We start from the raw sequence: 21497 nt of genomic DNA on the forward strand, positions 1-21497 counted from the left end.
AGACAGGATCCTAAAGAAGTGTTTAGGGTGCCTGGTCAGGCCTTTGAACAAAGTGGGGTTGTTTATATGCAAATTCCTAAGGAAACATGGGCACAATAACTGAGACAGAAACTATCAATGAGAAACAAAGGGAAGAACTCATCCAAACCTTTATCATGCTCCGAGTGTGGTAGTGTAGTAATAATACTTGCAGAAGTAATAATAATAATAATACAAGTAATAATAATATAGGTAATAATATAAGTAATAATAGTAATACAAGTAATAATACAAGTAGTAATAATACAAGTAATAATGCTTGCAGAAGCATTGCAGTACTACTAGTAATACTAATACTTCTAATACTATAAGTTGGGCTAGTGGTCACATGATAATAATATTTATAATAATAAATAATGGCTAACATTTAGGGGGTGACTGATCATCCAGGTAAGAGATGACTTGGTCAGGGCGCTGGCCAGTGGAAGGGGAGAGGAGTGAATGGATTCTAGAGCTAGTTAAAAAGCTAAGATGGGTGATCACCAGTGATGAGTTGGGTGTGGGAGATAGAGAAGAGGCTGATGACTAAGGTAGCTCCCACCTGTGGCGTGTCCCGCACAGACAGTTGGTAGCACCCAGCACTGAGGAGGACCAGATCTGGCCAGGGCGGGGAGACGTGGAAGATTATGAATCCTATCACCTTCCGTGGGTTCCCTGTGCTGCCACAGCCTGCACTCTTCTGGAGCGATCTTTAACAGTGGCACACTCTTCCCCCACCTCCTGTTCCCCGGGCTCCAACATGGCGCCATGAATGCTTCAGCACAGAACTCTTATTCCACTGGCTGCAAAGGTGGCCATGATAATTCTCTTAACTTAGGACATTTGCATGATCTGTTCTCTCTGCTTGTAAGACCTTGCTTCCTCTTCTTTGCCTGTCTAGGACGTACTTATCTTTGGTCTTGACCTAGAGGTTAGATGTCTCTTCTATGCACTCCCACCTCCCCTGTGTTGCCAAGGTCCCATGTAATGGCATCCATTGTGCTAAATCGATTGCCATGGCTCATTCAGTTTTCATCACCTCCTACAGGACTGTGACTCCATGGGAGCTGAGATCACATCCATCTAGTTTGTCCTATGGCCTTGGTCTCTGCTGCCTCACCTGGCACATGGGAACTACTCAATAAACATGTGTTAAATGAATGAATTATTCCTAATGGCCAAGAGGCAGGATAGTCAAGCTGTTAAGGACATGGTTTGATAGCCAGACTGCCTAGATTGGACTCCTTTCTTCAACTTATTAGCTCTGCAATCTTGGGCAACTTAACCTCTCTGTGCCTCAGTTTCCTAATCTGTAAAATGGAGATAATAAGGTTGTTGCTTGGCACATAGTAAGTGCTCATTTAATGTTAGTTATCAGTATTAGTCCTTCGCAGTTCTCTGTGACTTCTATCCTGGACTTAGCGCATTTGATCATAATTCACAGCTACCCTCACCAGCCTGAGCTCCTCCAAGTCAGTGAGATGGGTGCCCTGCCTCCTTTCTGATTTTATCTCCTTACACTTGCCCTCATGCATACACTGCAGCCACAGTCAACCTCCTTGCTGGTCCTTTGAACTTAACAAGCTCATTCCCACATCAGTGCCTTTGCACTTGCCCTTCTCCCCTCCACTTAGTTACAGTCACCTCCCCATTTTCTATTCTTATCGTCACCTGGAATTATATTGATCCTATGTTAGTTTACTTACTGTTTATCTCCACCTCCACCACATAACACTTCAGAGAGCAAGGTCCCTGTCTTCTTCACTGCTGAATCCCCAGTGCCTATTTATTGAGCATGTATTATAATAGGTGCTCAATAAATACTAGTTGAATGTATGAATACCCTGCCTCAAGGTCACTGTGCACTGATGTACTCTTTGCATGAGTGTCACTTAACATTGGCTCATCTTCTCCCTGACCTTGCTTGGCTTTCGCATCAGGGTGCGCCTGCTGCGCCTCCCTTAGAGTTACTAAGTGACCAATGCTTGCCTGATGCATGTGTGTGCCTGTGCCCAGGCAAGTAGACAATAACCCAGGAGCATCTAAGACAGATGTGATCCTAGGCCAGGCGCGATGGCTCACACCTGTAATCCCAACACTTTGGGAGGCTGAGGCAGGAAGATTACTTGAGTCTGGGAGTTCAAGACCAGCCTGGGCAACATAGTGAGACCCCTGTATCTACAAAAAATACAAAACAATAGCTGGGCATGGTGGCATGCACCTGTAGTCCCAGCTACTTGGGAGGGTGAGGTGGGAGGATCGCTTGAGCCTAGGAAGTCAAGTCTACAGTGAGCTATGATTGCACCACTGTACTCCAGCCTGTGTGACAGAGCGAGACCCTGTCTCAAAAAAAAAAAAAAAAAAAGACAGATGTAATCCTTATCAGTGAGGTCTAAAATGAATGGGCCAACACTGGTCAGCCTGAGACTTATCCCCACTCACCTACTGGTCAAATTGTTTGCAGAGTGAAGATAAATGGGGGACTAAAGTTCCCCATAAACAGGCTCTTCCATGGTTTCTTTCCATGTAGGTGTTCAAGACAGAGGGGACAGTAAGTGCAAAGGCCCTGAGGCAGGAACAAGCCTGGAAGTTTTGAAAGTCAGAAACCAGAAATTTGGGGGCAATATTCTTTGCTTCAAATTTTTTCAATTTATTTTATTTTATTTTATTTTGTTTCGTTATTATTTTTCTGAGATGGAGTCTCGTTCTGTCTCCCAGGCTGGAGTGCAGTGGTGTGATCTTGGCTCACTGCAACCTCTGCCTCCCGGATTCAAGTGATTCTCCTACCTCGCCTCAGCCTCCCAAGTAGCTGAGATTACAGGCATGCGCTACCACGCCTGGCTAATTTTTGTATTTTTTAATAGAGACGAGGTTTCACCAAGTTGGCCAGGCTGATCTCGAACTTCTGATCTCAAGTGATCCGCCCGCCTCAGGCTCCCAAAGTGCCAGGATTACAGGTGTGAGCCACTGTGCCTGGCCCAAAATTTGTCAGTTTAAATCTTTGTTTTCTCAGTCCTTGCCAGAAATGGTGAGTTTGGACTGTCATAGAAAGGCCTAGAAATCCAAGTAAATCAACCCAGCTTTAGGTTTGATTCCTCGGTGCTAGGGGCTGTTATCATTCAAAGAGGCTGATGGTGTCCTTTCAGTCATGTGTTCATTCAACAAATGTTCACCAAGTCCTTACTCAGTGTGTCAGACCCTATGGAACCAGAGAGACCACCTTTGAGTTCCTGATCCCTCTCGCCAGAGCAGAACCCAAGAGGCTCTTCCATGGTGTTTCTTTTCATGTAAGTGGGGAAATCAGGTTCCCAGGAACCTTGTACATGTCAACCAGGGAGGGCTGGATCTTACTCTGGATGTAGACAGTTGGTGACTCAAGGCAGATCCCAGGAAGAACAATGGCTCTCCCAGCCTCTGTGGAGACAATGTTATGGTCCACTCAAGGCCCTGCCTCATCTTCCACCTTCATTCTCTCCTCCAGCCCCCTGCCTCAGGAAAACAGTCCCCCACAAAGAATGGCAGCCCCTCCAAGTGTCCACGCTTCCTCAAAGTCAAGAACTGGGAGACTGACGTGGTTCTCACTGACACCCTCCACCTTAACAGCACATTGGTGAGTACCCCAGCAGGGTATAGACGAGGGGGTGCAGCTGCATCACTGTCCACATTTGGAGTCGGATAAGTCGGATAAGTCGGGGGTTGCCCTCTGTTGTAGGGTGTTGAGCACCACCCCTGACCCATACCCCCAGATGTCAGTATGCCCCCTTCCAGGCTGTGACAACCAAAAATGTCTCTGACAGCAGAAGCACCGCCCCCTTGGACAAACACTGCCATTTTAAGTTCCAGTTCCCTTTCTAACCTCATGCATTTCAAGGAAATCACCTCCCTTCTAACAACAAGCAGCCAGAAAAGGCAGACAGTAAAACACAGATAACACAGCTCAGGCACAGAGGGAGGGGGAAAAGTCTCTTGGGTAACCACCAAACTTCACACTCATTTAATAGACTCCAGTAAAACAGTGGGCCTTAATAGCATATTCCTTTCCCTTTAGATGCACTAAGATAGGGAAGCTAAAAGCAGACTTGGGGAATATGCCTGCAGCTGCAGGAAAATGTATGGGAACAGACACAAAAATTCTCCCTCCCAGATAAGCAAGACAAAGAGACACAGAAACATTTCAAGACTGTGATAAACTCTATCACCCTAAACCCTTAAATACTCTTAGTCTGTAGAAAAGAGTGCTCCTCATTAAGACAAACACCTAATGTATGCGGGGCTTGAAACCTAGATGATGGGTTGTTAGGTACCCACCATGGCACATGTATACCTATGTAACAAACCTGCGATGTATCCTGGAACTTAAAGAGAAAAAAAAAAGAGTGCTCCTAACCTAACTCAGCCAGAAGCCCCTCTCAGGTTTATTCTTTAAAATAAACCTGTCTCTGATTGTTAAGCCACTTTTCATGTTTCTTTCTTCCTTCTTCAACTCTTACAGTCTCCAAGACATTACCTAACATCCCCTGGGCAAGAAATTCACCCCTGTTTGAGAACCACTGGTGAATTCTCACTCTCTTATGTAAATGCTTTTTATTCATGAACCCAGTATGCAAAAGAATCTAAGGAGAGTTGCTGCTTGTGAATACCCTCTCTGTCTCTCATAGTCTGACCACTGGTGGAGTATTGAACAAACCCTTCCTTGATTTCACAGTGTGTCCTCAATATTTTTATTTCATATTTGTAATAGTCAACAAACTGCTATATTGTTTTAAATTTTTGTTGAACCTGGGCCTCTTGGAGGAATGGTATCTGCAAGCTATTACAATGTAACAAATTGCCCTGAAACTTATTGGGTGAAAACAACTATTAAAACTATGTATAATTTTTCAAAAGTCTATGGATTGGCTGGGTGGTTTAGTGATCTGGTCCAGACTCTGTTGATTTTGGTGAGGCTTTCTCATGCATCTGTAGGTATGTCTGATGGGTCAACTAAGGTCAGGGTGGTCTAGGACAGTCCTGGCTGAGATAACTCAGCCCTGTTCCATGTGGTCTCTCCTCTTACAGCAAGCTGGCTTGGGCTTGTTCACATGTAGTTGCAGGATTCTAAGAGAATGAGCAGAAACATGCAAGAACTCTTGAGGCCTAGACTCAGAATTGTTACAGGGTCATTTCTGCCACATCCTAAGGGTCAAAACCAGCCCAGAGTCAAGGGGTTAAGGGATAGGCTCCACTTCTTCATGGAGAATTGCTGTAAAGCCACATCACAAAGGAAGTGAATACAGGGAGGGGAAAAATTAGGGCCCTATTTTGCAATCAATCTATCATAGATGCATTAAAATGAGTTACTGTAGCCACTGTATTAGTTCCTCTTTGATCATCATGCAAAATCTAAAAATATTTCAGATTTTAGTACCAGTGATTCTGATTCCTAGTCAAAAAGCTTCTGTTCCCAAGATGAGTAGAGCAAATACTTTAGGAACCTGAAAATGCTACTTAGTGTTCCTTAACACAGCTATGACCATATCCAGCAAGGATTTGAAGCCTCTGGGAATTAAGGGCCAGGTAAATTCAACCATGAATATGAGATCCAAGCCTACAGCCTAACACCTGCCACTCTTGGGTAAAACCAAGCAATAGCCCAAATCTCTTGATCTTCCAGGAAACGGGATGCACTGAGTACATCTGCATGGGCTCCATCATGCTTCCTTCTCAGCATCTACGGAGGCCTGAAGATGTCCGCACAAAAGAACAGCTCTTCCCTCTCGCCAAAGAGTTTATTGATCAATACTATTCTTCAATTAAAAGGCAAGTGTATGTCAATTCTGGGGAGCCCAAGGTAAGTTATCGAATGCTGGAGACAAAGATGTCAGCCCCAACTTTGCAAACCAAGGCCAAAGCACAAGGCCTCTGCCATACACAGAGGCTTAAAACTGGCTACCCACAGGTCACATCTGTTCCCCAGAAATGCTTTTGTTTCACCTGCAAAGGGTTGCTTATAATTTGAAAAATTTCAAGCAATTCCATGCCTAGATACATACCCTAGAGAAATTCTCACACCTGTTCACAAGAAACCATCAGTAAGAATGTTCACTGAAACATTGTTTGTAGCAGGAAAAAATTAAAATTAGAGATCCAACAAGAGACCAGGCACAGTGGCTCATGCCTGTAATCCCAGCGCTTTGGGAGACCAAGGTGGCAGATTGCTTGAGCCCAAGAATTCAAGACCAGCCTGGCCAACATGGTGAAACCTTACCTCTACTAAAAATCCGAAAATTAGCAGGGCATGGTGGTGCACGCTTATAATCCTAGCTACTTGGAAGGCTGAGGCATGAGAATCGCTTGAACCCAGGAGATGGAGGTTGCAGTGAGCCAAGATCACACCACTGCACTCCAGCCTGGGTGAATACAGTGAAACTCCATCAAAAAAAAAAAAAAAAAAAAAAGAAAAGAAAGAAAGAAAGAAAAGAAAAAGAAACCACATAAATGCCATCAACAGGAGAATGGGTAAGTTGTGGTATATTCCAGTGATGGAATACTATACAACCGTAAAAATCAAAGGGATTAGTGCTCTGCATGTTAATGGAACTGCAGTTCGTAGCTAACTTTGAGCAAAAGAAAGGATAAATTGTAAAAGGATACATCTAGTATAGCACCATTTATATGAATTTTTTTATTGATTTATTTTTTTGAGACAGAGTCTTGCTCTGTCACCCAGGCTGGAGTGCAATGGCGTGATCTTGGCTCACTGCAACCTCTGCCTCCCAGACTCAAGCAATTCTCTGCCTCAGCATCCTAAGTAGCTGGGATTACAGGCATGCGCCACCACAGCCAGCTAATTTTTGTATTTTTTGTAGAGACAGAGTTTTGCCACGTTGACCAGGCTGGTCTCGAATTCCTAGCCTCAAGTGATCCACCCTCCTCGGCCTCCCAAAGTGCTGGGATTATGTGAGCCACCATACCCAGCCAATATGAATGCTTTAAACATGCAGAATGACATTGTACATGGTTGAAGGATAGATACACATGTGGCGAAGATACAAACAAGTGTGTGAGAATGGTAAACGCCAGGTTCAACATAGCAGTCACTTCTGGGAAGAGAATTGTCTACCATGGGAAAGCCTTCCCCAAGAAACTATTATATTATTTTTTAGGCTTGGGACATGGGGGTTTATTATATTATCCTGTATACCTTTCTGTAAACCAAAAATTTTTCGTAGAAATTTTTTTTAACTTTCTAAAATTGAATTCATTGCCAACATTTAAAAATTAGAAGAGTTCCCTTTAAAAGTCAGATTTCCAGTTTCTCTGGAAAGATTTGGCAGTCATGGGCCCCCGCTCCTGTCAGGTGACAAGTGGTAGGAGTGGAGCCATAGCTGCCCCCTTTGGACAAGGCCTGGCTCACCTGTTTGCCACAGTCCCCACCCAGCTGGTTGAGTTGTATGTACAATGTTCAGCCTTTGTGGGCATTTGAGTTTGCAGTGTCTGCTTTATCTTGCATCCAGAAATCAAACTGTTGCATCCAGAAGTCAACTTGGAATTTTTTGTAGCTTCCAGCCTCTTGGAATAGCTCTCCCCTTCCACCAACTTCTAATTCAGAAGACGGGGTGATATTCCCATGTCCCTTCCTCTTCATTCAGATTTGGCTCCAAAGCCCACATGGAAAGGCTGGAAGAGGTGAACAAAGAGATCGAAACCACTAGCACCTACCAACTCAAGGACACAGAGCTCATCTACGGGGCCAAGCATGCCTGGCGGAATGCCTCGCGCTGTGTGGGCAGGATCCAGTGGTCCAAGCTGCAGGTAGGTGGTGAAGTCAGATACCTTGAAGAGCCCATAAATGAGGGAAGAGGGGAAGGGGAGTGGGTGGAGCTTTAAAAAGGATAAGCTTCTGTCAAGGGTACCTGGTGGCCATGGTGACCTATCAGATGGTGGTCATAGGGTCCCACATTCTAAGATCACAGCCAGCTCTAGATGATAATCATGTCTTATTTAGCCAACACAGTGCTTTTGCAAAAATGAACTTGCATATCTCTTGGAAGGGAGGGCTTATACTTTTCAGTTGACCGCAGACCTCACCACTCCCTTTTGTCTTGCACCTACTCAGCTTATTTATCTGCCTACTCCCTGAAGGCATTCATTTCTGTGTCCCTTGGTTATGATTTTATTTTAGGAAATAGTTTAAAGTTGGAAGTAGATTTGTTATCAAGGTCAGGGGGGTTTTGTTTGATTTTTGTTATTATTTTTTTTTTTAATGCCTAATCCCTAGTAACCTAACAGGAAATGTAACCAGCCCATTTAAACTCCCCTTCATTTACTATTCCTTTCCTACGTTCACTTACATGCCATGCTTACTTTTAGGGGATTTTTTTTTTTTTTTTTTTTTCTGCTCAAATTGGCCTTGGTTATTAGGATAGAAAAGAGAAAATATAAAATGGAGCCTGGGACTCAGTAATGAGGTGCCCACTTCACCAATGGAGCAGCAACTGGAGTGGGATCTGGGTTCTCCTAAAATGGGAAGATTGCGCTGGGGAGTTAGAGAGGGAAATAAGAGGCAATCAGTTCCACCCTGCGCCTCTTTCAGGTATTCGATGCTCGCGACTGCACCACAGCCCACGGGATGTTCAACTACATCTGCAACCACGTCAAGTATGCCACCAATAAAGGGAACCTCAGGTGAGCTGACCAGCTGGGCATTGGGGAGCAGGGGGTCAAAAGTCCCCACAGCATTGTACTTTGACTCTGGAGTCAGCTCACCTGCCAGGGAAGTGCTCGTCATCTCAGGCAGACAGGCCGAGCAGGGAGAGGTGTCCTGGCATCTTTTTTTTTTTTTTTTTTGAGACAGAGTTTTGCTCTGTCGCCCAGGCTGGAGTACAGTGGTGTGATCTCGGGTCACTGCAACCTCTGCCTCCCAGATTCAAGCGATTCTCCTGCCTCAGCCTACTGTGTAGCTGGGACTACAAGCACCCGCCACCACACCTGGCTAATTTTTATTTTTAGTAGAGACAAGCTTTCATGATGTTGACCATGCTGGTCTCAAACTCCTGACCTCAAGTGATCCACCCGCCTCAGCCTCCCAAAATGCCAGGATTACAGGCATGAGCCACCACGCCTGGCCCCAGCATCTTTATTCCATACCCCGTCCCATGTTCCTTCTTTTCTGGGGCAAGTGGACTCCTGTGTGGTTTGCAAAACTACAGCTGCAAACATCATGTTCAACCCACAGTTCAGCATCCTTTGTGGAGAGGACAGGAACAAATAGTTGAGATTCCCAGGAATCGGAAAATCCTATTGCTTGTGGTGACCTGCTTTTACTGTGTCTTTCTCTGTCACCTGGAGACAAACCAAACCAAATCTTCCTTGGTTTAAAAGACAATTTCTCTTGCCGATGCGATGGGAACTGCCCCTTCAGGTTCCACCCAGCCAAGCCACACCCTGGACTCCTCTTCAACAATACAAAGGACAAAGCCACAGGGAGCAGGCCGAGGCAGGCATACATCCATGTGGCTGGTGGCGGCCACGCTGGCAAGTCTCAGCTGGGAGAGGGACAGGTGGAAGGGAACAGCTGGGACCCCACAGACAGCCGGCTACACTTGTTGACTCTGCTGGCTCACTGCTGCCATGGCATCTGTTCCCAGCCACTGAGCACCAGTCCCATCTTGGAGCCACACAGGATCACTGCAGGGATATTCTCACAAGCCCCCGGGCTTCACTGAGTTCATCCAAAAGTGGCTTCTCTGCATGAAGCATGAGTTTTCTTAGATGTGTCTCTTCTCTCCTTAAGAAGGAAATGGGGTTTGCCAATTTTCTGAGTTCACCAGTAAGAAAAGGGCCTGTAATCTAAGCCTGGGCCTGCATGAGGAATTGGTATTTAGGTCTCTCTCCCAAGACAACTCTTTTCCTGGAGACCTCACCCCTTAAAGAATATTAAAGAACCCTCCCATGTATCTGGACCTGATTAGGCCAGGTCCTCAAGGAGTTTATGGGCTCTTGGGCTCTTCTGCTGGTGGATTCCCTTTTTTTTTTTTTTTTTTTTTTTTTTTTTTTTTTGAGACAGAGTCTTGCTCTGTCACCCAGGTTGGAGTGCAGTGGCACGATCTTGGCTCACTGCAACCTCCACCTGCCAGGTTCAAACAATTTTCCTGCCTCAGCCTCCCGAGTATCTGGGATTACAGGTACGCACCACCATGCCCAGCTAAATTTTGTATTTTTAGTAGAGACGGGGTTTCACCATGTTGGCCAGGCTGGTTTCAAACTCCTGACCTCAGCTGATCTACCTGCCTTGGCCTCCCAAAGAGCTGGGATCACAGGTGTGAGCCACCACGCCTAGTCTCTTCTGGTAGTTTTCAAATGGGGCTGTGAGCAGGCTCTGAGTATGGTCACCCCAGGCCCAGCAGTGCACCTCCACTCTTTTCAGTGCTGTATTAGGGGGTCTTTGTGAGATCTATTAAAGAAAACATTCAGCAGATTCTTTTTCTTTTTATACTTTTTAACCCTTGTGTCTGAAAACGATGAGAACTATATAAGAATGTATACCATGCAGCCGGGCGCTGTGGCTCACGCCTGAAATCCCAGCAAGATGGGAGGCCAAGGTGAATGGATCACTTGAGCTCAAGAGTTCGAGACCAGCCTGGGCAATGTGGTGAAACCCCATTGCTACATAAAATGCAAAAAATTAGTAGGACGTGCTGGAGTGTGCCTGTAGTCTCAGCTACTTGTGAGACTAAGGTGGGAGGATTGCTTGAATCCAGGAGGTGGAGGTTGCAGTGAGCCAAGGTTGCACCACTGCACTCCAGCCTGGGTGACAGAGTGAGACTGTCTCAAAAAAAAAAAAAAAAAGTATATAATGTGATAGGAATAATCTGTGCGTAAGAGGGGAAGGATAGCAGAGAGAAGGAGAGAGGGAGAGATGCAGGTTTACAGTGTGCTCAGGGATGCAGGAGAGTAGAGGCATAGATATGTGTTCTGGTTCTTCCGTTGGTCTCAGTTTCTGCACATAGAGTAGGCATCACACCCCACTCACTGTGTGTGATTCTGGTGTTTCTAAACACACTTTAAAAATATCCACATTACACAAACACCCTTTATCGGATGTTCAACCAGAGAAACAGCAATGTGTTTTAGTGCTGGAGGGAAAACTGTTTGACTCACTGTGTGTTCATCTCCAAGATGGTGCCTCTGTTAAGAGATCTTTAAGAGCATCTTTGACTCCATGTGATTTTGGCCTTCAGCCTGGATTCTAGACTCACCTTCAGCTGTGATGCATCACCCCTGCAGAATTACATGCTACATTGTCTTGTGTAGAGAGTACGACCTAAAAACCATGCTCAGAAAGAAGGCCCTGTGAAACTAGATGAGACGGGAGGGGTTGCTTTATGGAGGAAGCGGATTTGAATCAGGTCTTGAACTTGGACGTAAAATGGAAGAGGGGGGTTCCAGCCAAGGGGATCAGCAGGGACACAGTTCTGGACAGAAATGTTTATGTGAGAAGATCTAGAAGCAACGAGTTGGACCCAAGATGCCATCTTTGTGTTGACACAAGAAGCCAGGACCGTGTTTTCATAGCCCGGGATGGGGGACCAATGAGTCCAGCTGGCAAGAGCTCCTGCCGTGAGATGACATTGAACTACACTGTGAGAAAGTTATTTTCCTTTTTTTTTTCTTTTCCAATCCTGATGATGATGTCGAGGAGAAAGGCTCAGTTTGGTGCTAAGATATTGTTAACACCTAATACTTGTTGATATCCCTTTTAACGGAGAGACCAGGGCTCCAGATAGGACCTTCAGCAGACAACAGCTTTCCACAATTAATAAAAGAATACAGCCTTCACTGTTGCCTGTTTAGGCAGGCGAAGCCAATGGCTGGTGACCTGCAGTTTTCTTTTAAATAAATAAAATGTGAATGCAAATGCAAGCTGATTGCTTTTTAATCAGAAGTCTATAAACTTTGGTCTGGTAAGGGGGGGTGGGCAAAGTGGATGAGAATTAATGATGACTGGGAGAAGACTGGAATCCGGATTCTGCAGCACATTACTATTTTTTTTCTTTCTTTCTTTTTTTTTTTTTTTTTGAAATGGAGTCTCACTGTGTTGCCAGGCTGGAGTGCAGTGGTGTGATCCCAGCTCATTGCAACCTCCACCTTCTGGGTTCAAGCGATTCTCCTGCCTCAGCCTCCCGAGTAACTGGGACTACAGACATGCGCTACCACACCCAGCTAATTTTTGTGTTTTTAGTAGAGACAGAGTTTCACCATGTATGCCAAGATGGTCTCCATCTCTTGTCCTCATGATCCGCCTGCCTTGGCCTCCCAAAGTGCTGGGATTATAGGCATGAGCCACCATTGCCTGGCCTATAGTGCATTCTTTTTTTATTTTTATTTTATTTTTATTTTTTGAGATGGAGTCTCACTCTGTCGCCCAGGCTGGAGTGCAGTGGTGTGATCTTGGCTTACTGAAACCTCTGCCTCCCAGGTTCAAGCGATTCTCCTGCCTCAGCCTCCCAAGTAGCTGGGATTACAGGCATGCACCACCACACCCAGCTAATTTTTTGTATTTTGAATAGAGACGGGGTTTCACTATGTTGGCCAGGCCAGTCTCGAACACCTGACCTCATGGTCCACCCGCCTCAGCCTCCCCAAGTGTTGGGATTATAGGGGTGAGCCACCACCCCCGGCACATAGTGCATTCTTAAAGGGAAACAGGGTCTGATGTTGCCATGGAAATGACTGGCTGCAAAATAACTTTGGAAGACTGGCTCAAGTCAGTATTTAAAAGTCTCCAGCTAGAAAGAGATTCTTTCCTTCAGCATGGTGGCATGGGGCCTCCCACCCCCTCCACCCCTTTCCTTACACCATAGTTCCAGTGGAGGAACAGAGCATGGCCCCTCCCTTCCGACCGCCGCTCCATTGGCGCTGAGGACCTTGGCACGGAGGTAATCCACCCTGAGCCTCAAGCGGCTGTGGCCCTGGGTGGCACCATGTTTAGTATATTCCCACAGTGCAAGTCCCGCCCTGATGCCGGGTGTTCCCCTCTCTCCACCGCAGGTCTGCCATCACCATATTCCCCCAGAGGACAGATGGCAAGCACGACTTCCGAGTCTGGAACTCCCAGCTCATCCGCTACGCTGGCTACAAGCAGCCCGACGGCTCCACCCTGGGGGACCCGGCCAACGTGCAGTTCACAGAGGTGCGAGCGTTTCCGCCCCCTACCCTGCCCCAACATGGGCTTTTACGTCCCCAGACTTTACCCACAGACTTTTTCGGCCTTAATACTATCGTCACAGGGACAGCCGCCAATGGGGTCGTTTACTCTTCTCCAAACCTACTTCTCCATCAGCTTGTTCCCCATTCTAATTATTTTACAGCTGGACATTCGGTCACTTTCATGCCATTACCTCACTCAGCCCTCCTTATGGGAACTGTTCTCCCATTTCACAGATGGGTAGACCGAGTCTCACTAAGACCAAGTGAGTTATTCAAGACTGCTAAATGGGTCGGGCGCGGTGGCTCACGCCTGTAATCCCAGCACTTTGGGAGGCTGAGGAGGGTGGATCGCCTGAGGTCAGGAGTTCGAGACCAGCTTGGCCAGCATGGTGAAACTCCGTCTCTACTAAAATACAAAAATTAGCCAGGCGTGGTGGCACATGCCTGTAATCCCAGCTACTCAGGAAGCTGAGACAGGAGAATCGCTTGAACCTGGGAGGCAGAGGTTGTGGTGAGCAGAGATCGCGCCATTGCACTCCAGCCTGGGCAGAGTGAGACTCCATCTCAAAAAAAAAAAAAAAAAAAAAAAAAGACTGCTAAATGAGTAGAGAAGAAAAGCTAGAACTACAGTCCAAACCTCCTGCCTCTCACCAGGAAAGGAAGAGCCGAAAAATGGAAGCCATATCTGGCATCCACCTTTTCTGAGTTACGAGATATGTCAGTTTCATATCATTCATTCATTCATTTGTTGATACGACAATTTGAGCCACCCGAGCCTTTGAGTAGGCTCGACTTTGCCTGTCACCAGTATCACTACAGTTACTGGTAGCCCAAGTCAATTCATAAAAGCCACCAGGAAAGTGACTACCACCATCTCCCTGCCCAGGGTTCCTTCCAGGTGGTAGTGTGGGCAGGTAGCACAGGTAAGACATGGTAGCTTATACGGACCATGCCCATACGACAGCATAATCACATCCCGGGTCTAGAATGATCTCAGGCACACAGGCCTGCTACCACCTTTCCTTTATCACCCAACTCATACCCTGCTGAATTTCACCGTTGTCCTTTGCTCAAGCCCCTCCCCGGTGGTACCTCCTTGAAGATGTAGCTGGCAAAGCTAAGGGCTGCTCCACTCCCTCCTGGCTGCTGACTTCGTTTGCATGTGGCTTTTCTTATGAAAATGTTATTCTCATGAGGAGGGGACTGTAACCAGGGCAACCAGGAGCTGCGCCTGTGCCATTTTAGAGGCAACCAGGCTCAGACTCCCTGCTCCACTTGGCTGAGCGCTAACTGTGTACTTGGCTGACCTTGTCTTCGTGATCACCAGAACATAAACGCCCCAACCTCTTCCTCTCGCTCCAACTCTGGAAACCTTGCTGAGCAGGACGTGTTCTCCTGTACCTAAGCACAAAGAATCATTCCAAACCTAACCATGTAATTTTACATTTTGAAACCCTCTTAACCCTGCCCTAATAGGGACACCTGTGGCTGTTGGTCACTTGAAATGTGGCCAGTCCCAGTTGAGATGTGTCATAAGAGAAAATATACACTGGATCTCAAAGTCTGGGTCCAAAAAAGAGAGGGAAATAACTCATTGATCTTTTTTTTTTTTTTTTTTTGAAACAGAGTCTCGCCCTGTTGCCAGGCTGGAGTGCAGTGGTGCAATCTCAGCTCACTGCAACTCTGGGTTCAAGCAATTCTCCTGCCTCCGCCTCCTGAGTAGCTGGGAGTACAGATGTGCACCACCATGCCCAACTAATTTTTTGTATTTTAGTAGAGACAGGCTTTCACCATGTTGGCCAGGATGGTCTCAATCCCCTGACCTCATGATCTGCCCACCTCAGCCTCCCAAAGTGCTGGGATTACAGGCATGAGCCACTGTGCTCGGCCTGTTGATCATTTTTGATGTTGAAATAGCAATAATATGGATACATTAGGGTAATATATTTATTAACAAATTAATAGAGTCACTGGATTAATAAGTATATTTTTAATTTTAATGTTAAATATATTTAAATACACTCATAATTTATTATTAATAAATTAATGTTGATATTTAATGTATTATTTGATATATTTATTGGATGAATAAGTGTGTTACATATTTAATTTTAATGTCAAATATATAAGAACATATGAGTAATATTTTAATATACTATTAATAAATTAATATTAATATCAAGGACATCATTGAACTTTAAGATGAGTATATTATTAAAATTATTTTCTCCCGTAATTTGAAGAAGTCTAGCAAAAAAAAGATAAAATCAAAATTATTTTCACCTGTTGTTTTTCTTTCTAATGTGGCTACTAGAAAGTTTTAATTACTTAGGTGGCTTGCATTATATTTTTATTGGACAGCTGCTCTAACAAATGCATTTTATACTGTAATTCTAATACATCTGCCTTCATCAAATTCAGCAGATTTTCTTTGTATCTTACAACACCTAATACAAACACGGAGCTGGCAACCTGCAGATACACTTGTTAGTCAGATTCAGCCCTTGCCCTCTAGGAATTCCAGTGGGCAGGGAAGACCCGGAAAACAACGCTCAGTGCCAGAGGAAGGGTTTGCCCTCTGTCCTGTGGGCCCATGAGAAGTCATGCTAGTTACTAGGTTAGTGCAAAAGTAATTGTGGTTTTTGCTATTGAAAGTAATGGCAAAACCCGCAATTACTTTTGCACCAACCTAATACATGGTGATGTCAGAGAGAACTTTATAAAGCAGGTGACATGGTCCAAGAGCCTCCAGAGGAAATGTCTCCTGGGGGCTTGTATTTGGATCTCTATCCACCCCACCCCCGCTTCCCACATAAGGGTCATGTTTGTAGGGTGTGGGGTACAGTGGCATTACCTGGCCGGGTCTGCTTGCAGATTTGCATACAGCAGGGCTGGAAACCCCCGAGAGGCCGCTTCGATGTCCTGCCGCTCCTGCTTCAGGCCAACGGCAATGACCCTGAGCTCTTCCAGATTCCTCCAGAGCTGGTGTTGGAAGTTCCCATCAGGCACCCCAAGTAAGAGGGACCAGCAAGGGGTGGGAGAGGGTGAGTGGGTTTGCCCAGTGCCCCTCTTTGCCCAGCCCTGTCCCCCCCGGCTTTCTTTCTAGTCCAGACAGAAGCTGAAAGGGGAAAGGGGGGCTTGGTTCCTGTCCTCACTGCGGGCTTGGGCAGAGTGAGTTCCCTCAAGGAGCAAAAAGACCTCTTTGACCAGCCTAGAGACCACCACCTTTTCTGAACCATCTCACTCCTAAGCCATTAACAAGGACCTGCCCTTCTTCCAGCCCTAAGCACTGAAAGAGCAGAGGCACCATACTGTCTTGTTGTGAGCATGCTTTTTCTTTTCCAGTTCCTTTTTCTTTTTTTTTTTGAGACAGGGTCTGCCGCTGTTGCCCAGGCTGGAGTGCAGTGGCACCAACGTGACTCATTGCAGCCTCGACCTGCTGGGCTCAAGTGATCCGCCCGCCTCAGCCCCTGGAATTACAGCCACACACCGCCATGCTTGGCTAATTTTTGTATTTTTTGTAGAGACGGGGTTTTGCCATGTTGTCCAGGCCGGTCTTGGACTCCTGGGTTCAAGTGATCCTCCCGCCTCAGCCTCCCAAAGTGCTGGCATTACAGGCACGAGCCACTGTACCTGACCCACATTTTCAATTGAGAGAACTGTTTAAAACTCTATAGGATCTGATGATCCAGTCCTGTAGAGTTTTAAACAGTTCTCTCAATTGAAATGCAAATCAAAACTACAATGAGATACCATCTCACCTCAGTTACAATGGCTTATCCAAAAGACAGGAAATAACAAATGCTGGCAAAGATGTGAAGAAAAGAGAACCCTTGTACACTGTTGGTGGCAATGTAAATTAGTACAACCACTATGGAGAACAGTGTGGAGTTCCTCACAAAACTAAAAATTGAGCTACCATATGATCCGACAATCCCACTGCTGGGTATATACCCAAAAGAAAGGAAATCAGTATATCAAAGAGATATCTGCATACCTGTGTTTCTTGCAGCACTGTTTACAATAGCTGCAACACTAAGGAAGCAACTTAAGTGTCCATTAACAGGTGAATAGATAAAGAAAATGTGGCACAGATACACAATGAAGTACTCTTCAGCCATAAAAAAGAATGAGATCCAGTCATTTGCAATGACATGGATAGAACCGGAGATCATTACGTTAAGTGAAATAAGGCCGGCAGAGAAAGACAAACATCACATGTTCTTACTTATTTATAAGATTTAAAAATTAAAACAATGGAACTCATGGATATGAAGAGTAGAAGGATGGTTACCAGAGGCTGGGAAGGGGGTGAGGGGAAGATTGGGACAGTTAAGAGGTATATAAAAAAAAATAGAGACCTGGCATGGTGGCTCACGCCTGTAATTCCAGCACTTTGGGAGACCAAAGCAGGAGGATCACCTGAGGTCAGGAGTTCGAGGCCAGCCTGGCCAATATGGCAAAACTCTATCTCTACTAAAAATACAAAAATTCCCTGGGCATGGTGGCACGTGCCTATAATCCCAGCTACTTGGGATGCTGAGGCAGGAGAATTGCTTGAACCTGGGAAGCAGAGGTTGTGGTTGAGCCCAGATCGTGCCACTGCACTCCAGCCTGGGCAACAGAGCAAGAACCCATCTCAAAAAAAAAATAGAAAGAATGAATACAACCTATTATTTGATAGCACAACAGGATGACTCTAGTCAATAATAACATAATTGTACATTTTAAAATAAAGAGTGTAATTGGATTATTTGTAACTCAAAGGATAACTGCTTGAGGGGATGGATACCCCGTTCTCCATGATGTGCTTATTTCACATTGCAGGCCTGCGTCAAAACATCTCATGTACACCATAAATACATGCGCCTGCTATGTACCCACAAAAATTAAAAATAATGATAAAAAAAAACTCTATAGAACTTGGTGTGGATCAAGTTCAAAAGGAATTTGGAGTCATAAAGTTGCTTCAAGGTCTCAGGGCAGCAACACAAACAGCATTTGCCCTTTGAGAGTGAAGGACACCCGCTGTGAGGCACTAGACTCACACCTAGGATTGAATAAAATCGAGGGGGTTGCTAACACACTCAATAATAATCAAGATAAATATAAGAATGCAATATTTTTAAATCAAAATTAATGTTTTATTTTTCTAATTGATGTATGATTGCATATATTCATGAGATATATAACGATGTTTTAATATATATAATGTGTAGTGATCAGATCAGGGTAATTAACACACCCATTGTCTCAAACACTTATCCTTTGTATTGGAAACATTCAATATCCTTTCTTCTAGCTATTTGAAAATGTATGTTAATGTTAACTATAGTCATCCTACAGTGGTATAGAACAGTAGAACTTATTCCTTTCTAGCTGTAATTTTGTATCCTTTAGCAAATCACTCCCCATTCCCCCTTCTCCCTCCACCTCCCAGCCTCCAGCATCCTCTGTTCTACTTTTTACTTCTATGAGATCAATTTTTTTTTTTAGCTTCCACCTATGAGTGAGAATATTCAGTGTTTAACTGTTGGTTCCTGGTTCATTTCACTTAACATAATGTCTTCCAGTTCTATCCATGTTGCTGTGAGTGACATGGTTTCATTCTTTTTTATGGCTGAATGGTATTCCAGTGTGGAGATAGATAGATAGATAGATAGATAGATAGATAGATAGATAGATAGATAGATAATTAATTTGGAGTTCATGACTCCAAATTTCTTTTGAACTTGATCCATACCAGACCTGGTAGAGTTTTTTTTTTAATTATTACTTTTCATTTTTGTGGGTAGACAGTAGGTGTATATATTTTTATATATGTATTTATCTATGTATATATTTATGTGGTACATAAGATGTTTCGATATGCGCTTGCAGTGTGAAATAAGCACATTGTGGAGAATGGGGTATTTATCCCTCAAACATCCTTTGAGTTACAAACAATCAAATTATACTCTTTAAGTTATTTTGAAACATACAATTATGTTATTATTGACTATAGTCAATATATATTTTATATACATATATATGTATATCTCACGCATTTTCTTTATCCATTCATCCGTTGTTAGACATGTAGGTTGATTCCATATCTTGGTTACTGTGAATAGTGCTGCAATAAACATGGAGATGTAGATATCACTTTGACATATTGATGCTCTTTCCCTTTTTTTTTTTTTTTTTTTTTTTTTCCGAGACAGAGTCTCACTCCAGCCCAGGCAGTGGTGCGATCTTGACTCACTGCAACCTCCACCTCCCAGGTTCAAGCCATTCTCCTGCCTCAGCCTCCCAAGTAGCTGGGACTACAGGCACACAAAACCACACCCAGCTAATTTTTGTATTTTTAGTAGAGACGGGGTTTCACCATGTTGGTCAGGCTGGTCTCGAACCCCTGACCTCAAATGATCTGCCTGCCTCAGCCTCCCAAAGTGCTGGGATTACAGGCGTGAGCCACTGCGCCCAACCTGATTTCCTTTCCTTTGGATAAGTGGCCACTGGTGGGATTGCTGGATCTCGTGGTAGTTCTATTTGTAGTTTTTTGAGGATCTGCCGTACAGTTCTGCATACTCCTGTGCTAGCCTATATTCCCACCAACAGTGTTTAAGAGTTCCCTTTTCTCTGCAACCTCACCAGCATTTGTTATTTTTTGTCTTTTTATAATTGCTGTCCTGCGATAAAATGCTATCTCATTGTGGGTTTCATTTGCATGTCCCTGATGATGAGTGATGTTGAGCATTTTTTCCTGTATTTGTTGGTTATCTGTCTTCTTTGGAGAAATGTCTATTCAGAGCACGTGCCCATTTTTTAATCCAATTGTTTGGGTTTTTTGCTTTTGAAATGTTTGAGTTCCTTGTATATTCTGGATATTAATCCCTTGGTGGATGAATAGTTTTCAAATATTTTCTCCCATTCTTTAGGTTGTCTTTTCACTCTGTTGCTTGTTTCTTTGCTCTGCAGACGTTTTTTTAGTTTAATATAATCCTGTGTGTTTATTTTTGCTTTTTTGCCTGTGCTTTTGAGGTCTTATTCATAAAATCCTTTCCCAGATCAATATCCTGAAGCATTTCCCTGATGTTTTCTTCTAGTAGTTTTATAGTTTCTGGTCTCAAAGTTAATTTTTTTTTAAAAAAAAAAAAAGCACATGATGAACAATATATCAACATTTTCAATAAAGATAGGATCCAGCTCAGGACTGAGATTAGGGTGAGATGAACAAGGTATCATACAAGTGTAGGGTGGAATCCTACGTTATTGTTCATCATATATATACATACATTTTGATTTTTTTAATGTTGCATTAATTTAAAATATTGTATAGATAAATAATAGCACTGATATTAATTATTGAGTTGTTATTAGGTTGATGCAAAAGTAATTGTGATTTTTGCCATTACTTTTAAAATGGCAAAAGTAAACTTAAGAGGGAGAAACTATTAGATTGGTTCATAAGTAATTGCAAAACCACAACAACTTTTGCACCAACCTAATAGCTCCCGCGACTTAAATTTTACATCCAAGGATAATGCCACACCTGCCTCACCCTAGCCCCAGCCTTGGAGAGGGAGCAGGTGCGCTGAGGCTTCTGACACTGCCTGATATGTGGGAACTCACCCAGTTCCTTGGTGAAATGTAGCCTCTACGTTTATTCATTCACTTATTGGCTCATCCAACACAGTTCATTGTTCCCCATGCAGGCCAGGCATTGTGCTAGCTTCGGGGGCTGACTCAATCCCTGCCCCCATGGTGCTTATGATCTCAAGGACGAGAAGTGCTTATACACATAATTACTCAAATAACCACTTAATTTTAATAAAGTGCTGCAAAGGAAATGTATGGTACCTAGGATGAAATCCCCTGACCAGCTGGGCCTCAGGGAAGGCTTTCCAGAATAAGCATGATTTTAGCTGAAAATTAAAGTATGAGTAAGAACTGAAAGCACAGAAGGAAGGGAGAAGATCCCAGGAGGAAGGGGCTGCCTGTGCAAAGGCCCTGAGGGTAGGAGGGTACTCAGTCAGGGAAGCAGGAGAGAGGTCCCCACACTTTCTCCTGGACTCACTTTCAGGGTGGGTTTGGGAGAGAAACGGCAGCCTAAGGCAGTAGTTTCCAGGCCTGGATATCCATCCGAAACACCTGAGAAATATGTTAACAATGTACATTCTCAGGCCCGAGCTGCAGAACCTGTGACTGCACGGATCTGAAGCAGGGCCCAGGAACCGTATTCTGGCCTTGTCAGTCCCACTCAATCCTTGGCATTTCAGCCTCTCTAGATTCAAGCTGTCCCGCCC

The 21497-nt window shown here is 44.4% G+C and overlaps 1 protein-coding gene across 1 annotated transcript in view; it reads left to right on the top strand.

The window, feature by feature from the left end:
- NOS1 (nitric oxide synthase 1) overlaps positions 1–21497 on the top strand; it is a 117183-nt gene that overhangs the window by 36896 nt on the left and 58790 nt on the right. The window contains exons 3-8 of the mRNA XM_030939960.1: positions 3500–3628; positions 5672–5817; positions 7650–7812; positions 8594–8685; positions 13051–13192; positions 16084–16223. Coding sequence (XP_030795820.1) covers positions 3500–3628; positions 5672–5817; positions 7650–7812; positions 8594–8685; positions 13051–13192; positions 16084–16223 — 812 coding nt within the window. The remainder of the gene's footprint in view (positions 1–3499; positions 3629–5671; positions 5818–7649; positions 7813–8593; positions 8686–13050; positions 13193–16083; positions 16224–21497) is intronic.

Source organism: Rhinopithecus roxellana, chromosome 10 (assembly GCF_007565055.1).
Source record: "Rhinopithecus roxellana isolate Shanxi Qingling chromosome 10, ASM756505v1, whole genome shotgun sequence".
Taxonomy (NCBI): Eukaryota; Metazoa; Chordata; class Mammalia; order Primates; family Cercopithecidae; genus Rhinopithecus; species Rhinopithecus roxellana.